Source organism: Pan paniscus, chromosome 18 (assembly GCF_029289425.2).
Source record: "Pan paniscus chromosome 18, NHGRI_mPanPan1-v2.0_pri, whole genome shotgun sequence".
NCBI lineage: Eukaryota > Metazoa > Chordata > Mammalia > Primates > Hominidae > Pan > Pan paniscus.
In genome coordinates this window covers 3,021,930-3,042,249 of record NC_073267.2, presented here as the reverse complement: position 1 = coordinate 3,042,249, position 20,320 = coordinate 3,021,930, and the positions used below count along the sequence as shown (strand labels likewise).

The 20,320-nt window shown below is 57.8% G+C and overlaps 3 protein-coding genes across 6 annotated transcripts in view; 1 reads left to right on the top strand and 2 right to left on the bottom strand.

Annotated features, from left to right (window-relative positions):
- Nucleotides 1-2,713, bottom strand: part of PDPK1 (3-phosphoinositide dependent protein kinase 1) — a 69,297-nt gene extending 66,584 nt beyond the window's left edge. Inside the window, exon 1 of one of the 2 annotated variants that reach the window (XM_034940969.2) lies at nucleotides 2,556-2,713. In XM_034940969.2, coding sequence (XP_034796860.1) covers nucleotides 2,556-2,579 — 24 coding nt within the window. In that variant the 5' untranslated portion in view covers nucleotides 2,580-2,713. The remainder of the gene's footprint in view (nucleotides 1-2,555) is intronic. The other variant, XM_057300155.2, reaches the window with a different exon arrangement.
- A 6,544-nt stretch (nucleotides 2,714-9,257) lies between these two features.
- Nucleotides 9,258-20,245, bottom strand: AMDHD2 (amidohydrolase domain containing 2). 3 transcript variants are annotated; one of them, XM_034940984.3, is made up of 11 exons: nucleotides 20,046-20,245; nucleotides 19,775-19,911; nucleotides 19,557-19,696; nucleotides 13,059-13,113; nucleotides 12,689-12,901; nucleotides 12,526-12,614; nucleotides 12,294-12,438; nucleotides 12,115-12,222; nucleotides 11,956-12,024; nucleotides 11,580-11,681; nucleotides 9,258-11,200 (listed from the first exon to the last, which is right to left on the bottom strand). In XM_034940984.3, exons 1-11 carry the CDS (start codon nucleotides 20,126-20,128, stop codon nucleotides 11,112-11,114), a joined length of 1,230 nt encoding a protein of 409 aa, XP_034796875.1. In that variant the 5' UTR covers nucleotides 20,129-20,245; the 3' UTR covers nucleotides 9,258-11,111. The 3 variants fall into 3 exon arrangements, with proteins under 3 accessions (XP_034796875.1, XP_034796874.3, XP_034796876.1); XM_034940983.4 differs by having other exon boundaries at nucleotides 11,956-12,222; nucleotides 20,046-20,242; XM_034940985.4 differs by lacking the exon at nucleotides 11,956-12,024 and having other exon boundaries at nucleotides 20,046-20,237.
- CEMP1 (cementum protein 1) lies at nucleotides 9,602-10,471 on the top strand. The gene has a single exon (XM_055100712.2). The coding sequence runs from the start codon at nucleotides 9,602-9,604 to the stop codon at nucleotides 10,343-10,345; it is 744 nt and encodes a 247-aa protein (XP_054956687.1). The 3' UTR covers nucleotides 10,346-10,471.
- Nucleotides 20,246-20,320: the final 75 nt, after the last annotated feature.

Below are 20,320 nucleotides of genomic sequence, written 5' to 3'. Positions count from 1 at the left end.
CCCGGGGTCACAGAGTTCAGCCATCTGCCAAAGAAATATGTACAGTTCTTCCATATGAAGACACCCCTCCTACCTCCAGCACGGCATGGTCAAGACATTCAGGCCCAATCCCCGGGAAGACATCCTGGGCAGTGGCACTGAAGATTTCCTTACAGAGTGCTGGGCTGAGCTGCCCGGCAGACCCTCGCTCGGGGGCTCCGAACGTGAGGGGCAGGGTGACACTGGAGTCTCTACCACTTATGAGGCAGGTACTTAACGTCTCTGCAGCTCAGCTTCTGCACCCGTAAAATGGGAACAACACGTACCTCGCAATGAGGTGTGAAAGTACCTAGGGAAGCTCCTGTCTTGAGTAGTCAGATCAAGAAATGGTACTCACTGCCTCTGGCCCACTTACCGTCAGACTGGGCCAGGCCACTGTCTGCCTTCACGCTCGCACTGCTCCCCCTGTTGGCTGTCCACGCGGGCACACAAGGGAAAGTTCACTGGGAAGGGGGCTTCTCACACAGGGCCTACAGGGCCACCCTGAAGTCCAGATGCAAACCCACTTGAACCCTGAAGATCTATCCATCCTCAGGTGAAAATCCAATATCAGGGCTGCCTCTACCATTACAGACAGGAAACACGGCATGTTCTCACATACATACACATGGGGGAATCCAGCTGACAAAGATGCAAAACCCTCGTTCGTGACACTTCCTCATGTGGAAATTCATCTTGCATTCTATCATTCTTGCTCACCGGATTCCAGTGTGTTTGTGCAAAAAAGCCGTCTCATGCGAAGAAAACTGCAGATATGAAATGTCCATCACGTGGAACTGCCAAGGCCATGAGAAAATTTGCTCTTTCCTCTTCCCGTGGATGACACCAAATACACACCTTGCATTGCAACAGCGTTACTGGGTGCGAGTTAACCTCACAAACTTCGCCATGACTGTCACTGGCTGCAGGTTAACCTCACAAACTTCGACATGACTCTCGGCCCCAGCCTCCACTGAGCCTGGCCAAGCCGCCTAATTCATGTTTTTATGTTACCCGGGCCACTCTGGTGTACAGCCACACATGTCGAAAGAGCGAAAGGCATCCCTTCAACATTTTTCTCAACTGAACCTTCTTCTTTAACACGCATCTCTACAAAGTCCACAAGTGAGCTGCAGAAAGTTCAAGAGCCTCCTGACGTAGTTACAAAATTCAGTGTCACTCTGCATTTTTCTCAGAAGAGGGCCCATATCTTTCCTCAGGTTCTCAAACAGACTCACAACCCCCCACCCCCCGCCCCACAAAAAAAAAGATCAAGAACGCCTATCAAAAAGCCACATCTGCCGGGCGTGGTGGCTCACGCCTGTAATCCTAGCACTTTGGGAGGACGAGGCGGGCAGATCACTTGAGGTCAGGAGTTCCAGAGCAGCCTGGCCAACATGGCGAAACACCTTCTCTACTAAAAATACAAAAATTAGCCGGGCATGGTGGCATACGCCTGTAATCCCAGCTACTCAGGAAGCTGTGGCAGGAGAATCGCTTGAACCCGGGAGATGGAGGTTGCAGTGAGCTGAGATCGCATCACTGCACTCCAGCCTGCGCGTCGAGAGGGAGACTCCATCCAAAAAAAAAAAAAAGCCGCATCCTAGAAGATACGGGATCAATTAAACTTCTTGGGTTTTCCTTCATTTAAAATATTTGCCTTTTAAGTCAAATTTTAAAGCCATGTAGACGTTCTTCCATCACCCACTGCACATCGCATACAAGGCATAAATTTTTAAACCATCGTCCCCAGACTGTAGAACTTAGCATATGGAAAACATAAAAACATGAGGGATACTTTTAGCGATAGAGAGAAAATATAGAAACACCAGCGACACTTTTAGCAAAACATTTCACCCCACAAGTAGTTTGTTTTGGTCCTTCCCCTAAAATCCCTCCTACCTGTCAAGCTCACTTTCCCCTCGGTGATCCTGCACATTCGGCCTCCCAGGGGCTTCCCACAACGCTGAGCACAGCCACGGGCAGCAAAAGCACCCAAATGCCCCTTGGCCGGGCCGTGAAAGGCGAGTTTTCCCGACCACTGTCATCAACAATCTGGAAAAGGGGGCCCAGGAGCATCAGGTGCTTTCAGCAAGAACTTGCACCTTCTGCTTCTCTCGCAGGCGGAGGCGCCAAGGACCCCGTTCCAGGTGGAAGCCCAGGGCGGTTCCTCTACAGACAGAACCGAAAAGTAACCCTGGAGGCTCGGCTCCAGGCTGCGCCGAGCCGAAAACAAACTTTCCAGGCACTTCCACCCCGCTGGGCCGGGTGACACCTCCCGGCCTCCCCCGCCCTCCGCGCGTCTGTCAGCGCCCCCGGCCAGGCCGGCGCCCGCCGCAACCCAGGCCCGGACTCCCCGCCGCGGCCAAGCAGCGCCCTCGGCCGGCGCCCGCCATCCCCGGCCCGGCCGCCCGGCTGCAAGTAAGGAGGCACCCGGCCCTCGGGACCCCGGGCCGCCCCGCCTCGCCGGACCCGGGCGGCCGCCGGACCCGGCAGGGTAACAAACCGGCGCGCCCAGTCCGCCGCCGCGCGCTCACCAGCTGGCTGGTGGTCCTGGCCATGGGCCCCGCGTCGGCGCGGGCGCCTCCCCCGCAGCGCTGCGCGGCTCGGCGCCTCCTCAGCGTCCTCCTCCCCGAAGCGGAGCCTCAGCAATGGCCGCCCTCATCCTGCGCCCGCCCCGCCGCCCGCCGCCCCCGGCGCCGCCCCGCCCCCGCGCGGCGCCGGGCAGGACTTCCGTCGCGCCGCAGCCGACGCCCGCGCCCATTGGCCGCGCCCATCGTCGCTCCGCCGCGGCCTTAGTGGGCTCCGCCTCCGCTCCAGCTGCATTTCCGGGTTGGGGCCTGGCGGGCGGGAGAGGCCCGACCCCGCCTGGGGAGGGGGACCTCGCGCGAACCAATCCCAGGGCCTGCGGGGCGGGGCTGGGCGGGGCTGGGCGGGGCAGGGGGCGAGCTGTCATTCCGGCATCCCAGACCGGGAAACTGAGGCTCAGAGGGGACCAGGCTCCGGCCAAGGTCACGCCCGAGGTAGCGGCGGAGCTGTGCTCGAACCCGGAACTCGGATTCCGGAGCCGGCTCTGCGTAAACTCAGAGGCGCAACTTTGCTAGTTTCACAACTAACAAGCGTTCACGGAAGGAAATCTGGGCTATAAAGTCACATTCACGGCCGGGCACGGTGGCTCACTTTGGGAGGCGGAGGTCGAGGCGGCCGGATCACTTGAGGTGAGGAGTTCGAGGCCAGCCTGCCAACATGGAGAAACCCTGTTTCTACTAAAAATATAAAATTAGCCCGGCGCCTTGTAGTTGTTAATGTCGATAATGTTTTTTTGTGTTTTTTTGGTTTGGGTTTTTGGTTTTTTTGAGATGGGAATTTGCTCTGTTGCCCAGGCTGGAGTGCAGTGGCTCGATCTCTGCTCACTGCAACCTCCGCCTCCCAGGTTGAAGCGATTCTCCTGCCTCAGCCTCCCGAGTAGCTGGGACTACAGGCATGTGCCACCACACACAGGCAAATGTTTGTATTTTTTTGTAGAGACAGGGTTTCACCATGTTGGCCAGGGGCTGGTCTCCAACTCCAGCGATCTGTCTCCGCCTCCCAAACTGCTGGGATTACAGGTGTGAGTCACCACGCCCGGCCAACTTTATTTTGTTTTTGTTTTTGTTTTTTTTTGAGACAGAGTCTCTGTCGCCCAGGCTGGAGTGCAGTGGCGCGATCTCGGCTCACTGCAAGCTCCGCCTCCCGGGTTCACTCCATTCTCCTGCCTCAGCCTCTCCAAGTAGCTGGGACTACAGGCGCCCGCCACCACGCCCAGCTAATTTTTTGTATTTTTAGTAGAGACAGGGTTTCACCGTGGTCTCAATCTCCTGACCTCGTGATCTGCCCGCCTCAGCCTCCCAAAGTGCTGGGATTACAAGCGTGAGCCACCGCGCCCGGCCAACTATTTTTTTTTATACTGACACATACCCATGCAGTTCTTGAGTAATGCACAGAAAAAAAGGAAGCAGTGAAAGACAAACAGCTTGAGGAACTAGTACACGGTGAACTCCAGAACACGGAGCCCAGGGTGAAGGCGCCTCGGGGCAGGGGCCAAGGGCCAAGGGTCACAAGAAGAAAGCATCTGAGCAGGCACCAGGGGACAGGGGAGAGAGGGGCAGCTGAAGGTCAAAGAAGAAAGGACAGTTCTCAGTTGTCCTGGGGGCCCCAGTGGCAGCCAGAATGCTTGGCCAAGCCCAAGGCAAGCTAGACCAGGAAACCCCTCGCCCTCTGGCGACACAGACAAATCTCCCCATGGGTCAGGTCCAGTTGCTCATCCCAGGACACCGCACAGACAGCGGATGTCTCACCTGGCCCAGCACGGTTCTCCCGACACGGGCTGGAGGAAAGAGACTGACCCCTCTCTTTATCTCACCCTTTCCTGCTGAGAACCTCTGTCTATGGCCAATGGATGACCTCAGGCCAAGAATGCAATAACTTGGCCTGACGTTGTGAGGTCACGGTCCATCCAGGGAGGGGCAAGAAAATGACCACAGCCATCCCAGGAGGGGCTGGAAAGCTGCCTCATGTGCGTGGCACTGTGCTGCGTCTACACATTCCTCACTCGCCTCTACAACGCTCATGGCACGAGGGAGGAAACGGGGGTGCAGAGGCTAAGGAACGTGCCCAAAGCCCTACAGCTGGTGTATTAGTTATCTACTGCTGTGTAACAAATTGCCTCAAAACTTTGATGTGTAAAACAACAAAGAAACTCATGGTTCCTGCGGGTCTGGAATCCAGGAGAGGCCAGGCTGGGTGGTCTGGCTCAGGCTCTCTTGTGAAGTTGCCATCAAGATGCTGCCAGGACTGAGTCATCTAAAGGCTAGAGCAGGGCCGAAAGATTCACTTCCTAAAAGGTTCATTCCCACGTTCCCACAGCTGTGGGCTGGAGGCCTCCGTCCCTCACCAGTGGGGCCTCTTCCCAGGCGTGTGTGTTTTCAAGCCCCAGCAGCTGGCTTTCCCCAGAGCGAGTGGCCCAAGAAAAAGAGAACACACACAAGATAGAAGCCGCCGCGTCTTTAATGACCTAACCTCAGAAGTGACACATCATCACTTCCAACACATCTGCTGGTCACACACAACCCTGGTAGAAAGGGAACGGGCGTGTTTTGGGAGGCTGAGGCAGGAGCACTGCTTGAGGCCAGGTGTTCGAGAGCAGCCTGGGCAACAAAGTGAGACCCTGTCTCTAACAAAAAAAAAAACTTTTTAAATAAAATCTTTTAAAAAGTGAAACAAGGTTACACAAGGGTATGAAATCCAGAAGGGGCCATTCCTGGGGGCCCCCCTTCAAGCTAGTTGAGGACAGAGCCAGGATTCCAATCTCAGGGAGAGACACAGAGAAGCTAGAAGCACAGGCCCAGCCTGGACCCTGCAGGTGTGCACACCAGAAGGCCCTGACTTACAAAGCCAGGGAAGGAAGGGCTCTCCCAGCAAGGATCCCAACCTGGATTGCATCTCTAGACTGACCCTGAAGCTACTCAGTAGCGTCTGGAAAGGAGACTAAAGGGGAAAATAGGGGGGCAGGGAGATCAGGTGAGAGAAAAGGGGGCTCTCAAAAGACAAGAGCACTGGCTGGGCGCTGTGGTTCACACCTGTAATCCCAGCACTTTGGGAGAGTGAGGTGGGTGGATCACTTGAGGTCAGGAGTTGGAGACCAGCCTGGCCAACATGGTGAAACCCTGTCTCTGCTAAAAACACAAAAATTAGCCAGGCATGGTGGTGGACGCCTGTAATTCCAGCTACTCAGGAAGCTAAGGCAGAAGAATCTCTTGAACTCGGGAGGCAGAGGTTGCAGTGAGCCAAGATCACACCACTGCACTCCAGCCTGGGTGACAGAGGGAGACTCTGTCTTAAAAAAAAAAAAAAAAAAAAAAGGTCTCCTGGCTGCCTCTGGCCCACAAGGCCCTGGTCACATGTCTGAGGCTCCCAATATACATTCGCTGGGCTGCGGATACATGGATGGATGGAAGATACAAAGTCATTCAGTGGTTTCCAAGCCACTAGGTAAATATCCTCCCATATAAGCCATACCAAGGGAGAATCAGACTTGACTGGGAGTCAGGAAACAGAAAGTTGCATGAGATCTTAGGCAAGTAATTTCCCCTCCTTAAACCTCAATTATCCCCGCTGTAAAATGGGCTGGCTCAACAACTGCTAAAAGTCCCAAAAGTGGAAAATATCCAATGTTGGCAGGAATGCAGAGAAAAGGGCACGTTCATGTACCGATGATGGGAACATCATATTTCCTTTAAACCTGAGCACTGGGAATTCCTGTCCTAGGCCCTTCTCTCTAAAAGGCAGAATAATGTCCTCTCCAAAGATGTTCTCATCTTAATCTCCCAACCTGTGAATATGTTATTATATAGAGAGATGAATTAATCAGCTGACCTTACAGCTGGATAATTATGGCTAGGCATGGTCGTTCAAGCCTGTAATCCCAGCACTTTGGGAGGCAGAAGCAGGAGGATGATTTGAGCCCAGCGGTTCAAGACCAGCCTGGGCAACACAGTGAGATCCCATCTCCGTAAAAAACTAACAAAAACTGGGCGCAGACCAGGCGCGGTGGCTCACGCCTGTAATCCCAGCCCTTCGGGAGGCCGAGGAAGGTGGATCACGAGGCCAGGAGTTTGAGACCAGCCTGGCCAATGTGGTGAAATCCCATTTATACTAAAAATACAAAAATTAGCCAGGCACAGTGACAAAAATTGAGCCCAGGAGTTCAAGATCAGCCTGGGCAACATAGTGAGATCCCATCTCTTTAAAAAACAAACAAAAACTGGGCGCAGACGAGGAGCAGTGGCTCACGCCTGTAATCCCAGCACTTCGGGAGGCCGAGGCGGGTGGATCACTTGAGGCCAGGAATTACAGACCAGCCTGGCCAACACGATGAAACCCCGTTTATACGAAAACTAAAAAAATTAGCCAGGAACAGTAGCCAGTTACTCTGGAGGCTGAGGCAGGAGGATCACTTGAACCTGGGAGGTTCAGTGAGTTTGCAGTCAGCTGAGATCGCATCACTGCACTCCAGCCTGGACGACAGAGTGAGACTCTGTCTCAAAAAAAACCAAACAAACAAAAAAAAACTGGGCGTGGTGGCTCACACCAGTAATCCCAGCACTTTGGGAAGCCGAGGCATGCACATCACATGAGGTCAGGAGTTCGAGACTAGCCTGGCTAACATGGTGAAACCCTGTCTCTACTAAAAAAAAATAAAAATATTTGGGCGTGTTGGTGCATGCCTGTAATCCCAGCTACTGGGAAGGCTGAGGCAGGAGAATCACTTGAACCCAGGAGGCTGAGGTTGCAGTGAGCCAGGATCGCGCCGGGCTGGGCAACAGAATGAGACTCCGTGTTTAAAAAAAAAAAAAAAAAAAAAAGGCTGGGCACAGTGGCTCACGCCTGTAATCCCAGCACTTTCAGAGGCCTAGGCGGGCGAATCAATTGAGGTCAGGAATTCAAGACCAGCCTGGCCAACATGGTGAAACCCTGTCTCTACCAAAAATACAAAAAAATTAGTCAGGTGTGGTGGCGTGCGCCTGTAATCCCAGCTACTAAGGGGGCTGAGGCGGAGAATCGCTTGAACCCGGGAGGCGGAAGCTGCAGTGAGCAGAGATCGCACCACTGCACTCCAGCCTGCGCAACACAGCCAGGCTCCGTCACACACACACAAACCGAACTGCAAAGTAATAGCAAAAGTGTAAACCCATTTAGAAAAAACGTGTGTGACATAAATGTGATAAAAGGAACAGGGCCAGCCTGGGAGGGAGTACCCGGACGCTCCGGAGCTGTCCCAGACTCCAGGGGCGGAAAAGCCGGGCTGAAGAGGTGCCCTTCCTCCACGCTTCTGGTGCCAGTCTCCCCTGCTGCGCCCACCCTGGGTCCCTGGCCTGGGCTCCAAACCAACTCCGAGCTAGGGAAGCTCCGAGCCAGGGTGCTTCTAGAGTGTCCGGCCCACCCCTCCGCTTCATTTCCCAAAACAGCGAGGGCGGGGCTAGAGGCCAGGTGCGGAGGTGCGGGACAGGAGCCAAGCTGGGTCGTAGTGGGATCCACCTGTGCGTGATACGTAATAGAAGGGAGAGGCGAGGCGCGGGGAGGTCCGCAGGGATGTGGGAGACCCGACGGGGAGGACTGGGACGAAACAAACTAGGTCCGCAAGGGTATAAGGGGAGCAGCTCGGAGGGTTGGGGCGAGGCGGGGTCTACAGGGGTGTGGGGGGCTTGGCAGGGAGCGCTGGGGCGACGCGGAACTCCGCAGCGTTGGCGGCGAGCGTTGTGGGGAGACGGGGTCTGCAGGGATGTAAGGGCGCGGCGGGGAACGTAGCGGGGTATGCAAGGTTGTGAGGGTTGTGGATGGGAGGGCTGGGGCGAGGCGGGGTCCGCAGAGATGCGGGGGGCGCAGAGATGCGGGGGGCGCAGAGATGGGGGCGGTCCGCGGGGCCGCGCGGGTTAACTGGAGAAGGTGACGCGCGCCCCTATTGCTCTGCCGCGGCGCGTGCCTTCCCTGCGGCGATCCTAATTGGCCCGACAGAAGCCCGCCCCCAGAAGCCCCTCCCACAGTAGGCGAGGCCCCGCGTGCCGCAACGCTCCCAGAGTCGCGCGTCAGCCTGGACTCAGCGCCTGGGCTACGAGGCTGGGCGGGGCGCGGCCGGATCGGTCGAGAGCGTCCTGGCTGATGACGGTCTCCCGTGCCCACGCCCCAAACGCAGTCTCTGGCCTGGATGTGCTCGGAGCCCACGAGGTGCAGAGGCTCGGACGGCGAAAGGGACCTGGCTGAGATCTGGGTCTTGAACCGCGGGCTCGGCCCAGCATCCCGGCAGCGTGCGCCCACAAGTGACACCCGGCCGGGCGCGGTCTGCGGGATCGCAGGCGCCGGGTCTCATCTCCAGTTCACACACGGGACGAAACGGGCCACCCCTACCAGCTCTGAGAGCATGCACCTCCAACTCCATCCCTCCCCACATGCCCGACCCCCCAACCCGTAACTCAGGCAGACACCTGGGCGTCCCCCTTCAGCGAATGCCCACACCGCGGGCAGGCCTGCCCCTCACCCCGCAGTCAGGGCGCCCTGCATCCTTCTTTGTAAAACCCATAGCTGTAGAGGGAGCGGAATGGTGGGGCAGGGCTGGGAGCCCAGCGGGAGTGAGTGGTGGGGAATGATGGTGGCCAAGGTCACACAAAGCAGTGAATTCACTTCATGTCACAGAACTGCTCAGGTTACGATAGTTACTTTTGTTATGTATTTTACCACAATTTTTAAAAAGCAAACCAAAACCAACCAAGAGTGCTTCCCCCACACCTCAAAATCATCCTGCAGCAGCTCCCTGGCCCAGCTCTCTCTCACCCTGACCCTGGGCCCCTCTCCCACCACCCAGGGCTAGCCCTGTGGACCAACCATCTCTGCCAGCCCCTCCCCGACCCTCCAGCCAGGGAGGTGGGGCGCTGGCCGGTGAATGGGGCAGGCCAGGCCCAAAGGCTGGCCCAGGGCTCACCAGCTCTGGACTGGGTGTCCCGTCTGAGGTGGGGATGACCAACATGCCAGCTCTGGGTTTTAGTTGAGGATGGGCACATCAAGCACTGACAGCCAGCAAGCTGGGCACAGGCGATGCTCAACCTCTAACACATCGGCTGAGAACCTCACCTGCCTCTCCCTGCCTGGGAGCCCTGGCAAGACAGCTCCTCTCCCAGGCCCAGCACAGGCAGGCACTGGACAGCTACTTCCTGAGGGGTGCGCGGCCGTCAGGGCAGAGGTGGGTATCCCTGCACCTCACACCTCTCGGGAGGTCAGGATCCACATCCGTCGCCTGCTTTCCTGGGCTGCCCCTGGGGCTTGTGGGCTGAGATCAACCCCTTGTGCCCTGCCCCAGGCCCTCCCTCAGGCGAGGCCCTGCCCAGGCAGGTGGTTCTTCCCTGGCTGTTCCCTTCCAACAGGCGGGGCCCAGACCATCCTATCTCTTTGGACCTGGAGACATTTCCTTAACTGGGCTTTGCAGCGGAGGGAAGAGAACAGTGGCAGAGCCAGGCGCGTACCTCCTGTACCCAGGACAGCACCTGTAAGCAAGGGGGAAGGGAGCCACCCACCCCAGAACTCAAATGGAGAGAAAGTCAAGACAATCACCCCTGACGTGGGGCTGCACCAACCCCTGACGTCTGACCCCACTGTGGCTGTCCTCAGAGCCAAGAGGGCTCCAGAAGCCCACCCGCCTCGAAGCTGTTCAGGGAGCCTCACGGCCCGTGTTTGCCACATGGGTGTGTGCCAGGGCCAAGGGGACACAGAAGATGGCAGGATGACACTAATGGGGTGAGCAGGGCACACTGGTGCCTCCCATACTGCCCTCCAGCACCAGGCAGGGTCACCACAGCCAGCAAGCACTGGGCCTGGGGATGTGTGAAGAGATAGGGTTATTGAGAAGAGAAAACAGAACGCTGGTCATCCGTGGCACTCAGGCCTAGGCAGTCCAGGGAGCAGAAAGCAGGGGTCCCGAGCCCAGTCTCCCTCCTGGAGGTCAGAGCGGAGCCCCTGGCACTGTGCCCTGGCCCAGAACCAGGCTGTGGGCTCCACGCTGCACACCCCAACTCAGGAGCAGAAAGCAAACCCCTGACTGTCCACACTCCCTGTGACCGGTCCCCTTCCTGCCGGCTCTTCACCCCCAGCCCACGGTGGCTTCACCCCATGGCACCAGCCACTGACTGCCTGCCCCTCCCTCCCATAGTGACACTTTCCTGGGGTCTGCAGGTCTCCGGTCCACTTCATGCAGACAGGCCCTGTCCCCCACTGGGGCCCAAGGCCCAGGCTAAACTACAGCCCAGCCATCCCACCCCAGGCCGTGAATGCCTTCTCCAGGAGGGCAACCAAGGATGGTGCCACATGTGAGCACAAGCAAAACCCGGAGCCAAGGCGAGTCCTGCTGGGTGCACGTTTATCCCAGCCACTGCCTCCAGGGCGGCCGCACAGGCCCTGGGCATCATTCCAGCAGGGCTCCCAACTCACTCCCTGGAGACCAGCTCCCCAACCACCCGGCCCTGATGGCATCCCGCTGCGGCCAGGTGTCCTCTCAGCCGAGGTCCTTGTCACTGCCTAGCTGCATCCGCCTGCCACACCAGCTCACCCGAGATGTAGGTGGCCTGGACGTGAAGGGAGTCGTCGAGCACCACGAAGTCTGGGACAGAGCCGGGCAATGAGTAGGGGGCAGGAGTGGGGCCGCCCACCTACCCCAGAGCTGCTCCCCAACAACCCGACGCTGGTGGGGAAACCGAGGCCCAGAGACACGACTAGTAGAAGACACCCTGACCCATCACAAATGGACAGAGGTGCTGGACAATGCTCCCTGCAACCCCTTGCCTGACCTTGTCTGCAACACCAGAAAGCCTGGCCTGATGGCAACATGGGGCTACAACTGAGGCTGGCAGCCGGCAGCCCACCTGAGAGGAGGGAGCTAGGGAGGACCCACCCTCCCTGGCCCTGTCCAGGCCGCCCCAGGAACAAGAGAGTCTACAGGCAGGGCCAGGCTGCCCGGTGACCCTGCGACAGGCCCTCACCTGCGTCAGCACCAAAGTCCAGGGTCCCTTTACTCTTCTCCAGCCCCAGCAACTGGGCGGGGTGCAGGGATGCAGCCTCCAGGGCCGACTCCACGCTGCAGCCTGCTTGGGGGACACAGCTGGGTGACGGTCCCCAAGCCCACAGGGCTTTGCCAGCAGCCCCCCACCACACCAGCACTCCCTGTCTCAGGGACTCTGCAGCAGGCTAACAAGGACCCTGCTGGTCTGCCTGTCACCCTGGGCCTGAGTCACCAAGTACCCAATGCCCAGGAGCTCCTGTGGGCAGAGCTTGGGCTACAGTCCGGGCACCCGGTCCAGCCCCTGGGGACCCGCCACTCACAGACCACCTAAACCCGCACCCGTGCTGCTCACTGACCTGTGGCCTGCAGGAAGTGCCGGACACAGACGTCCATTGGGGCTATGCTGCCACTCAGCGTCTTGGTGCCTTGAGAGCAGAGAGGGCAGGCTCTGGGGGGGTCGTGGGCCACCTGGCATGCGGGCTGGGACCTGGGACCCAGTGGGTCAGGGCGCTCACCTGCCACGTAGGCCGTCAGACCATCCACTTCCACTTCCTGCTGTCCCAGCGTGTGCCGGCCGTTGCCCAGGCCCAAGGCAGGGATGGCATCGGTGACCAGCACCAGCCCTGGGGGAGAAGAGACTCAGAACCTGCTAGCCCAGTCATCCTACCTGTCCTGCCCACCTGCCGCAGCTTACCCTGGGGATGGGCACGGTGGGCGATCCGCAGGGCGGCGGGGTTGGTGTGCGTGCCATCCGCAATCATCCCATAGAAGATGCAGCGGCCTGCGGGCAGCCGGTCGCTGGTCAGGAGCCCCACGATGCCTGGGTCGCGGTGGTGGAACTGGGCAGGGGCGAGGGAAGGGATGGCTGAGCGACAGCAGGGGCTGCTGGGACCCCAGCCCCGCCCCTGGGGCCCCATAGCACTCACAGGCAGCATGGCGTTGAAGAGGTGGGTGATGAAGGTGGCTCCGCTCCACACAGCATCCTCTGCCGCCCGCAGGTCAGCCACTGAGTGCCCTGCGGGACCTGGATTCAGACTTTGCACCTGGCCCAGGTCCCCCAAGCAGGCCCACCCCGAGCCGGCCCCTCACCTAGGGACACGCAGATGCCACGGGCCGTCAGCGCCCGGATCACTTCGTGGCTACGGCCCAACTCCGGGGCCAGCGTCACGATGCGGACATTGTCCAGGGGCCCGTAGGTGGCCAGCAAGTCCTGGAAGGCATCGGCCTCGAAGGAGCGGAGGTGGGCCTCGGGGTGCGCGCCCCGCTTCTCCCGGCTGATGAAGGGGCCCTCCAGGTGCAGCCCTGGGAGGAGGGAGCAAGTGGCTCCAGCAGGTCCCTGCCCCACCCAGCCCTTATCACCTGCCCTCCCCACCAGCTGGGCATCTGGAGGGGTGGGGGCTGCCAACAGGTCCCGCAGGAGCCTCCCAGGGTGGGGGCGGGGAGGAGGTCAGCCACTCACCGAGGACCCCTGCCCCATGGGGACCACCACTCTTCACAGGGATCTGAGGAACAACCTGGGGGGAACCAGCTGTTAAAGCCCTGTCCCCCACAGCCCATTCCCAGAGGCCACAGCCTAGCCAAGGCCAGAGATCTCAGGTCAGAGTTCAGAGCCCAGCACCCAGCCCAGCACCCAGCCCAGCCCCGGCCGCCTGTCCCCTCACAGGGGTCAGGGAAAGCACAGCCGGCAGAACTGAAGGACCCATGGCAGGAGCAGGAAGAAATGATAGGTGTGTGGGATGCCAGCGGTCCCTGGCCATGTGGGCAGGCTTGTGGGCACTGAGGGTGGCCCTGGGCACGGCAGCCCAGGGAGCAGGGCTGGGAGGCAGGAGGCTCCCGGGAGCAGCAGGGACCCTGGGGCAGAGCTCAGTGTGGGCATGGCCAGGGCTCAGCACTGTGTGTGGTCCACACCATGGCCAGAGCTGGACGCCATCAGGAAGACCGAGTGTGTCAGGGAACGGGGGGACACGGGCTCACACCACACATCTCAGAGGCTAACAGGTGGGCAGGCAGTCCAGTGCACACTCCCTCTCTCCAACACAGGCATGGGCCGGGGGAGCCTTCCCAGAGAGAAGAGCTTCAGGTGAGGATGGTGGCTGGATTGTACCCTCCCCTGAACTCCCCAACCCACACAACAGTAACACTTTTTTTGTTTTTTTGGAATGGAGTTTCCCTCTTGTCGCCCAGGCTGGAGTGCAATGGCAAGATCTCGGCTCACTGCAACCTCTGCCTCCTGAGTTCAAGCGATTCTCCTGCCTCAGCCTCCCGAGTAGCTGGGATTACAGGCGTGCACGACCATGCTCGGCTAATTTTGTATTTTTAGTAGAGGCGGGGTTTCACCATGTAGGTCAGGCCAGTTTCAAACTCCTGACCAAACACCCACCTTAGTCTCCCAAAGTGCTGGGATTACAGGCGTAAGCCACCATGCCCGGCCAACGGTAAGACTTTTAAGAGCCCTAAACCTGGGGGCGGGGTTGGGGGGTAGCAGATGATAGAAAGAAGACAGCCAGACTTTGGGGGCTTGGCAAGAGGGACACTGGGCAGGTCTGGGGGAGTGCACGCAGTGGGGGAAGTGACCCCCACAGGCTCAGGATGGTGCCTTGAGAAGTAGGGTGACGTGGGGACCAACGGAAGAGTGCCTGCTCTGAGTGTGCCGGTCGGGCCCCCGGGGAAGTAGAGCAGATTGGCAAGGGTAGGTGTGGGCACAGCAGGAACTTGCGAAATGTGTGTTCTCAAGGTGCTCAGCAGGGTGCCAGCCAGGCCCAGCCCCTCTGAGCACTGCTAGACTCTTCTCAGGGAACCCAGCCAGCCCAAGAGAAAGGAGCCAGGGACCCCAACCTACGAGTACCCCCATAATGCCCCTCCTGCAGGCTGGGTGCCCCCAGCTGGCCTGCTGACACCTCTTCTAAAAGAAAGCACACCACCAAGGTCAGCAGGCAGCCTGGGCAAGCCTCGAAAAGGAGCCCGAACAAAAGGACAGGGCCAGGCAGGGAAGCAGAGACCACGAGGAGAGATGGACAGGGAAAAGGGCCATCACGGACACCCTCCAGCCAATAAGAGGTCTTCTGTCCCTGAAACAAGAATAGGATGGCAGAAAAAGGAACACTGGGCTGGGCATAGTAGCTCACACCTGTAATCCCAGCACTTTGGGAGGCCAAGGCGAGCAGATCACCTGAGGTCAGGAGTTTGAGACCAGCCTTACCAACATGGAGAAACCCCATGTCTACTAAAAATACAAAAATTGGCCAGGCGCGGTGGCTCACGCCAGTAATCCCAGCACCTGGGGAGGCCAAGGCAGGCGGATCACGAGGTCAGGAGATTGAGACCATCCTGGCTAATACGGTGAAACCGCATCTCTACTAAAAATACAAAAAATTAGCCGTGCGTGGTGGCGAGCGCCTGTAGTCCCAGCTACTCGGGAGGCTGAGGTAGGAGAATGCGTGAACCTGGGAGGCAGAGCTTGCAGTGAGCCGAGATCGTGCCACTGCACTCCAGCCTGGGTGACAGAGTGAGACTCCATCTCAAAAAAATAAATAAAAATAAATAAATTAGCCAGGCATAGTGGCACACGCCTGTAGTCCCAGCTACTCAGGAGGCTGAGGTAGGAGAATTGCTTGAACCCAGGAGGCAGAGGTTGCAGTAAGCCGAGATCGTGCCACTGCGCTCCAGCCCGGGCAACAAGAGCGAAACTCCATCTCAAAAAAAAAAAAAAGGAACATTTGGCTGGGCACAGTGACTCACACATGTAATCCCAGCACTTTGGAAGGCCAAGGCAGTTGGATCACCTGAGGTCAGGAGTTCGAGACCAGCCTTGCCAACATGGAGCAACCCCATCTCTACTAAAAATTACAAAAATTAGCAGGGCATGGCGGCAGGTGCTTGTAATCCCAGCTACTCGGGAGGCTGAAGCAGGAGAATCATTTAAACTCAGGAGGCAGAGGTTGCAGTGAGCAGAGATCACACCATTGCACTCCAGCCTGGGTGACAGAGGGAGACTCCATCTCGAAAAATAAATAAATAAGTGGCCAGAGAGGAGAGTGAAACAATCAGGAGGAAGCCTGGAATTGGGTTAGAGCCAAGAAACAAAGCAAAGAACACTTACGGCAAAGCAAGCAGAAATGGCAGCTGAGAAGATGTCACTGGGCCACACATCCCTTCACACCACCCCGATGACTGACCTACACAGGTATTCTCATCACAATTATGGGGAACTACCAGGAAAGATGAGAGGAGAGAAAGGGGCTAAGAGGACTCACGGAGCCACGAGAGCACTGATGTTCAGCTCTCCTGGTGGAAGGCAATGGATTCTGCCCTAAGCTGAAAGACTGAGGAGCAGCCAACACAGTTTTTAGAGCTACGGGCGCAAATTCCAAGAGTCCATTGAGTTGAAAGTGATTGTCCCTAGGGTGGATGCTGGTTGGGGCAAAGGGCCGCTGTTTTTCCTCACAAGCCCTATGGATACACAGGCTCACTAAAGATTAAAACAGGAAAAAAACAAACAAAAAAAGACAATGGCTGAGTTTTTCCAGAATGGAGTTTTAGAAGGGAGCAAGAGAGCGCTACATAGAGAGAGCACAGTAAAAGATCAACTGAGGGGAGGGGAGCGAGGCACACTCCAGGCAGGTAAACAGCCGGAAAGGTCAAAGTGTAGAGGGTGTGCGGGGCCAGAGGCAGGGGCCTGGCTGCCCCCGGGAGGTGCCTCACCTTGGCTCAGCAGGTAACAGACTTAAAGCAGAGAACAAAGTGATCTCACCTGTCTCCAAGTACCGTAGCAAAGGACAGGCGGAAACCCCCCAGAAAAGAGAAGGTGGTCTTAATGGACCAGAACAGGACAACAAAAGACCGAAGAAGCTTCTGGCAAAGTGGCCATCCAATTCCACCCAGGGTGAATGGGCCCTGGAAGAGGTGGCGTACACGGCACAGGGGAGACCCGAGTGAAGGGGCCTCCAGTTTCTAAGATGATCCAGGCAGGAGGCTTCCCAATTCCCACCCTCAATAGTTGGCTCTCTGCCTTCATCCTGTGTGTGCGCCAAGGGTTAAGACACCTGCACTGCAGTGCATGCTGGGAAGAAAACAAAGTCCTACTTGTCAGAGACTCTTCCTAAGGAAGAGCCACAGTTCCTCCCACGCCTGTGCTGGCCAGAGATGCGCAGGCAGTGGGGGGCACAGTGGGGACAGGTAGGCAAGGCTTAGCAGAGGAGGCCTGGGGAGCAGGCCAGGGCCTTCTAGGCCAAGAGTTTGGGGGCAGGAGTGGGGAATGTGCCTGGGGACAGAGAAGAGGCTGGACAGGTAGGAAAGGAATGCTGCCGGTGGGGGTGGGGCAGAGGTGATGGGCTGAATCCTGGATCTTGGACAGGTGGCTCTGACAGGCCCCAGAGAGCAGCTGTGAGAACCAGGTGCCAGTTGGCGGCAGGTTTTTGACATTTGACTCTGTGTGGGGAGGGATGTGGGAAATTTCCAAAAAGACATCCATGGCTAATACTGAGTGGTGAACACTCAGCATCTCACGCACGATGCTGAGCACCCAACGCCCCTAAGCCATGCATGCTGCCTTCATCCTCACTTCAGGTTTGAGGAAACGGAGGCTCAGAAAGGCAGAAGGTTGTCCTGAGTCTTCCAGCCGATACATGACATCAGGAGGCCAACGCCAAATCCAGGAAGCCTGAGCCCAGAACCCACACACCACCCCCATTGTTCCCAGCTCTGGCTCTGCCCACACACCAAGAGAGGGACCCCTTGGGCATATAACGCAAGTGGTGATCCTGAAATGAATCCTGTGCTGGAGGGGAAAACGGCGGGGGCTCTGGACAGAACTAGAACACAGACGGCTCAATTAAAGTACTGTTAACAGGGTTCATTTTCTAAACTCACTAACTCATGTGGCTACATAAGAAAATATTCATTATCTTAAGAAATAGTTAAGTATTGGTTGGGCACCATGGCTCACGCCTGTAATCCTAGCACTTTGGGAGGCTGAGATGGGCAGATCATGAGGTCAGGATTTCAAGACCAGCCTGGCCAGTATGGTGAAACCCCATCTCTACTAAAAATACAAAAATTAGCCGGGCATGGTGGCGGGCGCCTGTAGTCCCAGCTACTCAGGCGACTGAGGCAGGAGAATCGCTTGAACCCAGGAGGCGGAGGTTGTAGTGAGCCGAGATCGCACCACTGCACTCCAGCCTGGTCGACAGAGCGAGACTATGTCTTAAAAAAAAAAAAAAAAAAAAAAAAAAAGTTAAGTACTAAGGAATAAACAGGCACAATGGGCCAGGCACAGTGGCTCTTGCCTATAATCCCAGCACTATGGGAGGCCGAGGCAGGAGATCTCCTGAGCCTAAGAGTTTGAGACCAGCCTGATTAACATAATGAGATCCCTGTCTCTACAAAAAACTTTTTTTTTTTTTTGAGATGGAGTCTTGCTCTGTTGCCCAGGCTGGAGTGCAGTGGCGCAATCTCGGCTCACTGCAACCTCTGCCTCCTGGGTTCAAGCGGTTCTCCTGCCTCAGCCTCCCAAGTAGCTGGGACTACAGGTGCGTGCAACCACTCCCAGCTAATTTTTTTGTATTTTTAGTAGAGACAGGGTTTCACTGTGTTAGCCAGGATGGTCTCCATCTCCTGACTTCGTGGTCCGCCTGCCTCGGCCTCCCAAAGGGATTACAGGCGTGAGCCACCATGCCCGGCCGAAAAAACTTTTTAAATTAGTCAGGTGTGGTGGCACAAGCCCGTAGTGCCAGCTACTCTGGGGGACTAAGACAGGAGGATCTCTTGAGCCCAGGAGTTCAGAACCAGCCTGGGCAACACAGTGAGACTTTCTCTACAAAAAATGTTAAAATTGGCTGGGCATGGTGGCACACACCTGTAGTCCTACCTACTCAAGAGGCTGAAGCAAGAGGATCGCTTGAGCAGAGGAGATTGAGGCTGCAATGGGCTATGACCACACCACTTTACTCCAGCCTGGGCCACAGAGAGAAACCCTGTCTCTTAAAAATAACAAAAACTGGCCGGGCGCGGTGGCTCACGCCTGTAATCCCAGCACTTTGGGAGGCCAAGGCGGGCGGATCACGAGGTCAGGAGATCAAGACCATCCTGGCTAACACGGTGAAACCCCGTCTCTACGAAAAATACAAAAAATTAGCCGGGCGAGGTGGCGGGCACCTGTAGTCCCAGCTACTTGGGAGGCTGAGGCAGGAGAATGGCGTGAACCCTGGGGGGCGGAGCCTGCAGTGAGCCAAGATTGCGCCACTGCACTCCAGCCTGGGCGACAGAGCGAGACTCCGTCTCAAGAGAAAAAAAAAAAAAACTAAACAGAAAAAAAACAAGCATGTTGGATACAACCTACTCTCATATAGTTCAGTAAAAAACAGTAGCACAGGTACAGCCAAGAGGAGCCTGAATAGTAGTAACATACAGCAAAAAGTTAACCCTGTAGAACCTAAGTAAAAATTAAAATAAAAAAAGACCAAGGACAACCAAATTTCTTCCGGGCAGGAAAGAAAATGGAAGCGTGGGGCAAGCAGTACAGGAGGAGGGGGAGTCTCTTCTGGAAGGCGTGTTCCACTGAATCACACATCAGACAGGTTAGGGAGGAAGAGCCTGACCAGGGACTATCGCTGTGCCAATCACAGAATCCCCTGCGGCCTTGGTTAAGGGGATGGTTTCTGAAGCCTGGAGGCAGCCAGAGTGCAGTGCAGGGGGTGGGGACGGCCTATGGCTCACACGGTGCTGAGCCAGCAGTGTGGAGACAGCTGCGGAGGACAGAGGGTCTAGGGAGGCCAGGCAGAGCGACAACTGATAAAGAAGCACAGGGGAGGGACCCAGGCCCAGATCGGGTCATCAAAAGAGGCCAGACTCAGGACCATGGAATACGTGCTGGGGGTGGGGGGTGGGGCGTGAGTTTGGAAATGAGGGCGCTGGTTGCTCCGGGAGCCCCCTCCACCTCAGCCAGGGAGCCTCACCTCACCTTGTGATAAACCTCCGGTGGGGAAGTGACCAGGGTGGGGCAGAAGGAGGTGACGCCGTGCGACAGGATCCTCCGGGCCACCAGGGCAACCCCCGAACCCACGTCCTCCGTGGCTTGAGAGAAGTCAACACCAAATCCACCTGCAGCCACAGAAAAGGAAGTGTCGCATGGAGCTCAGAGCTCCTCCCCTGGGTTCCCCTGCCGGCCCCGGGCCGCACCGTTGATCTGCACATCGATGAATCCGGGAGCCAAGATGCGGCCCCCGCAGTCCCGCCGCTCGTCGGCCACGCGCCGCTCCTCAAAGAACAGCTTCTCTGGGTCCAAGATGCGGCCTCCGCGCACCCACAGATCCTCCCTGCGGACGCAGTGGGTGGGCGCTCGCATCGCGAGCCTGACCTCGGCCCCGCACCCTGCACCCCGCCCGGTCCCCGGCCCCGCACCCTGCACCCCGCCCGGTCCCCAGCCCCGCAGTCCCCGGCCCGCGCCCACCTGAGCAGTTTCCCTCCGCGCAGGATCCGGCAGTTAGTGAACTGGAGCACCCGGGCCCCCGCCGCGCCCTGCTCGCCGCGCATCGTGAGCCGTGTCGGGAGCGAGCGGCTCCGGAGCCCCGCGGCGGCCAAATCCCGCGCCCGGTGACGAACCCCAGCCGAGAGCGGAGGCCGCGCCCACGTGACCCTCAGCTGACTGAAGCGGCGCGCCACGTGACCGCCACGCCCACGTGATCGAGCCAGCCCACGTGACCGGCGGCGCCCGGCGCCCGCCCG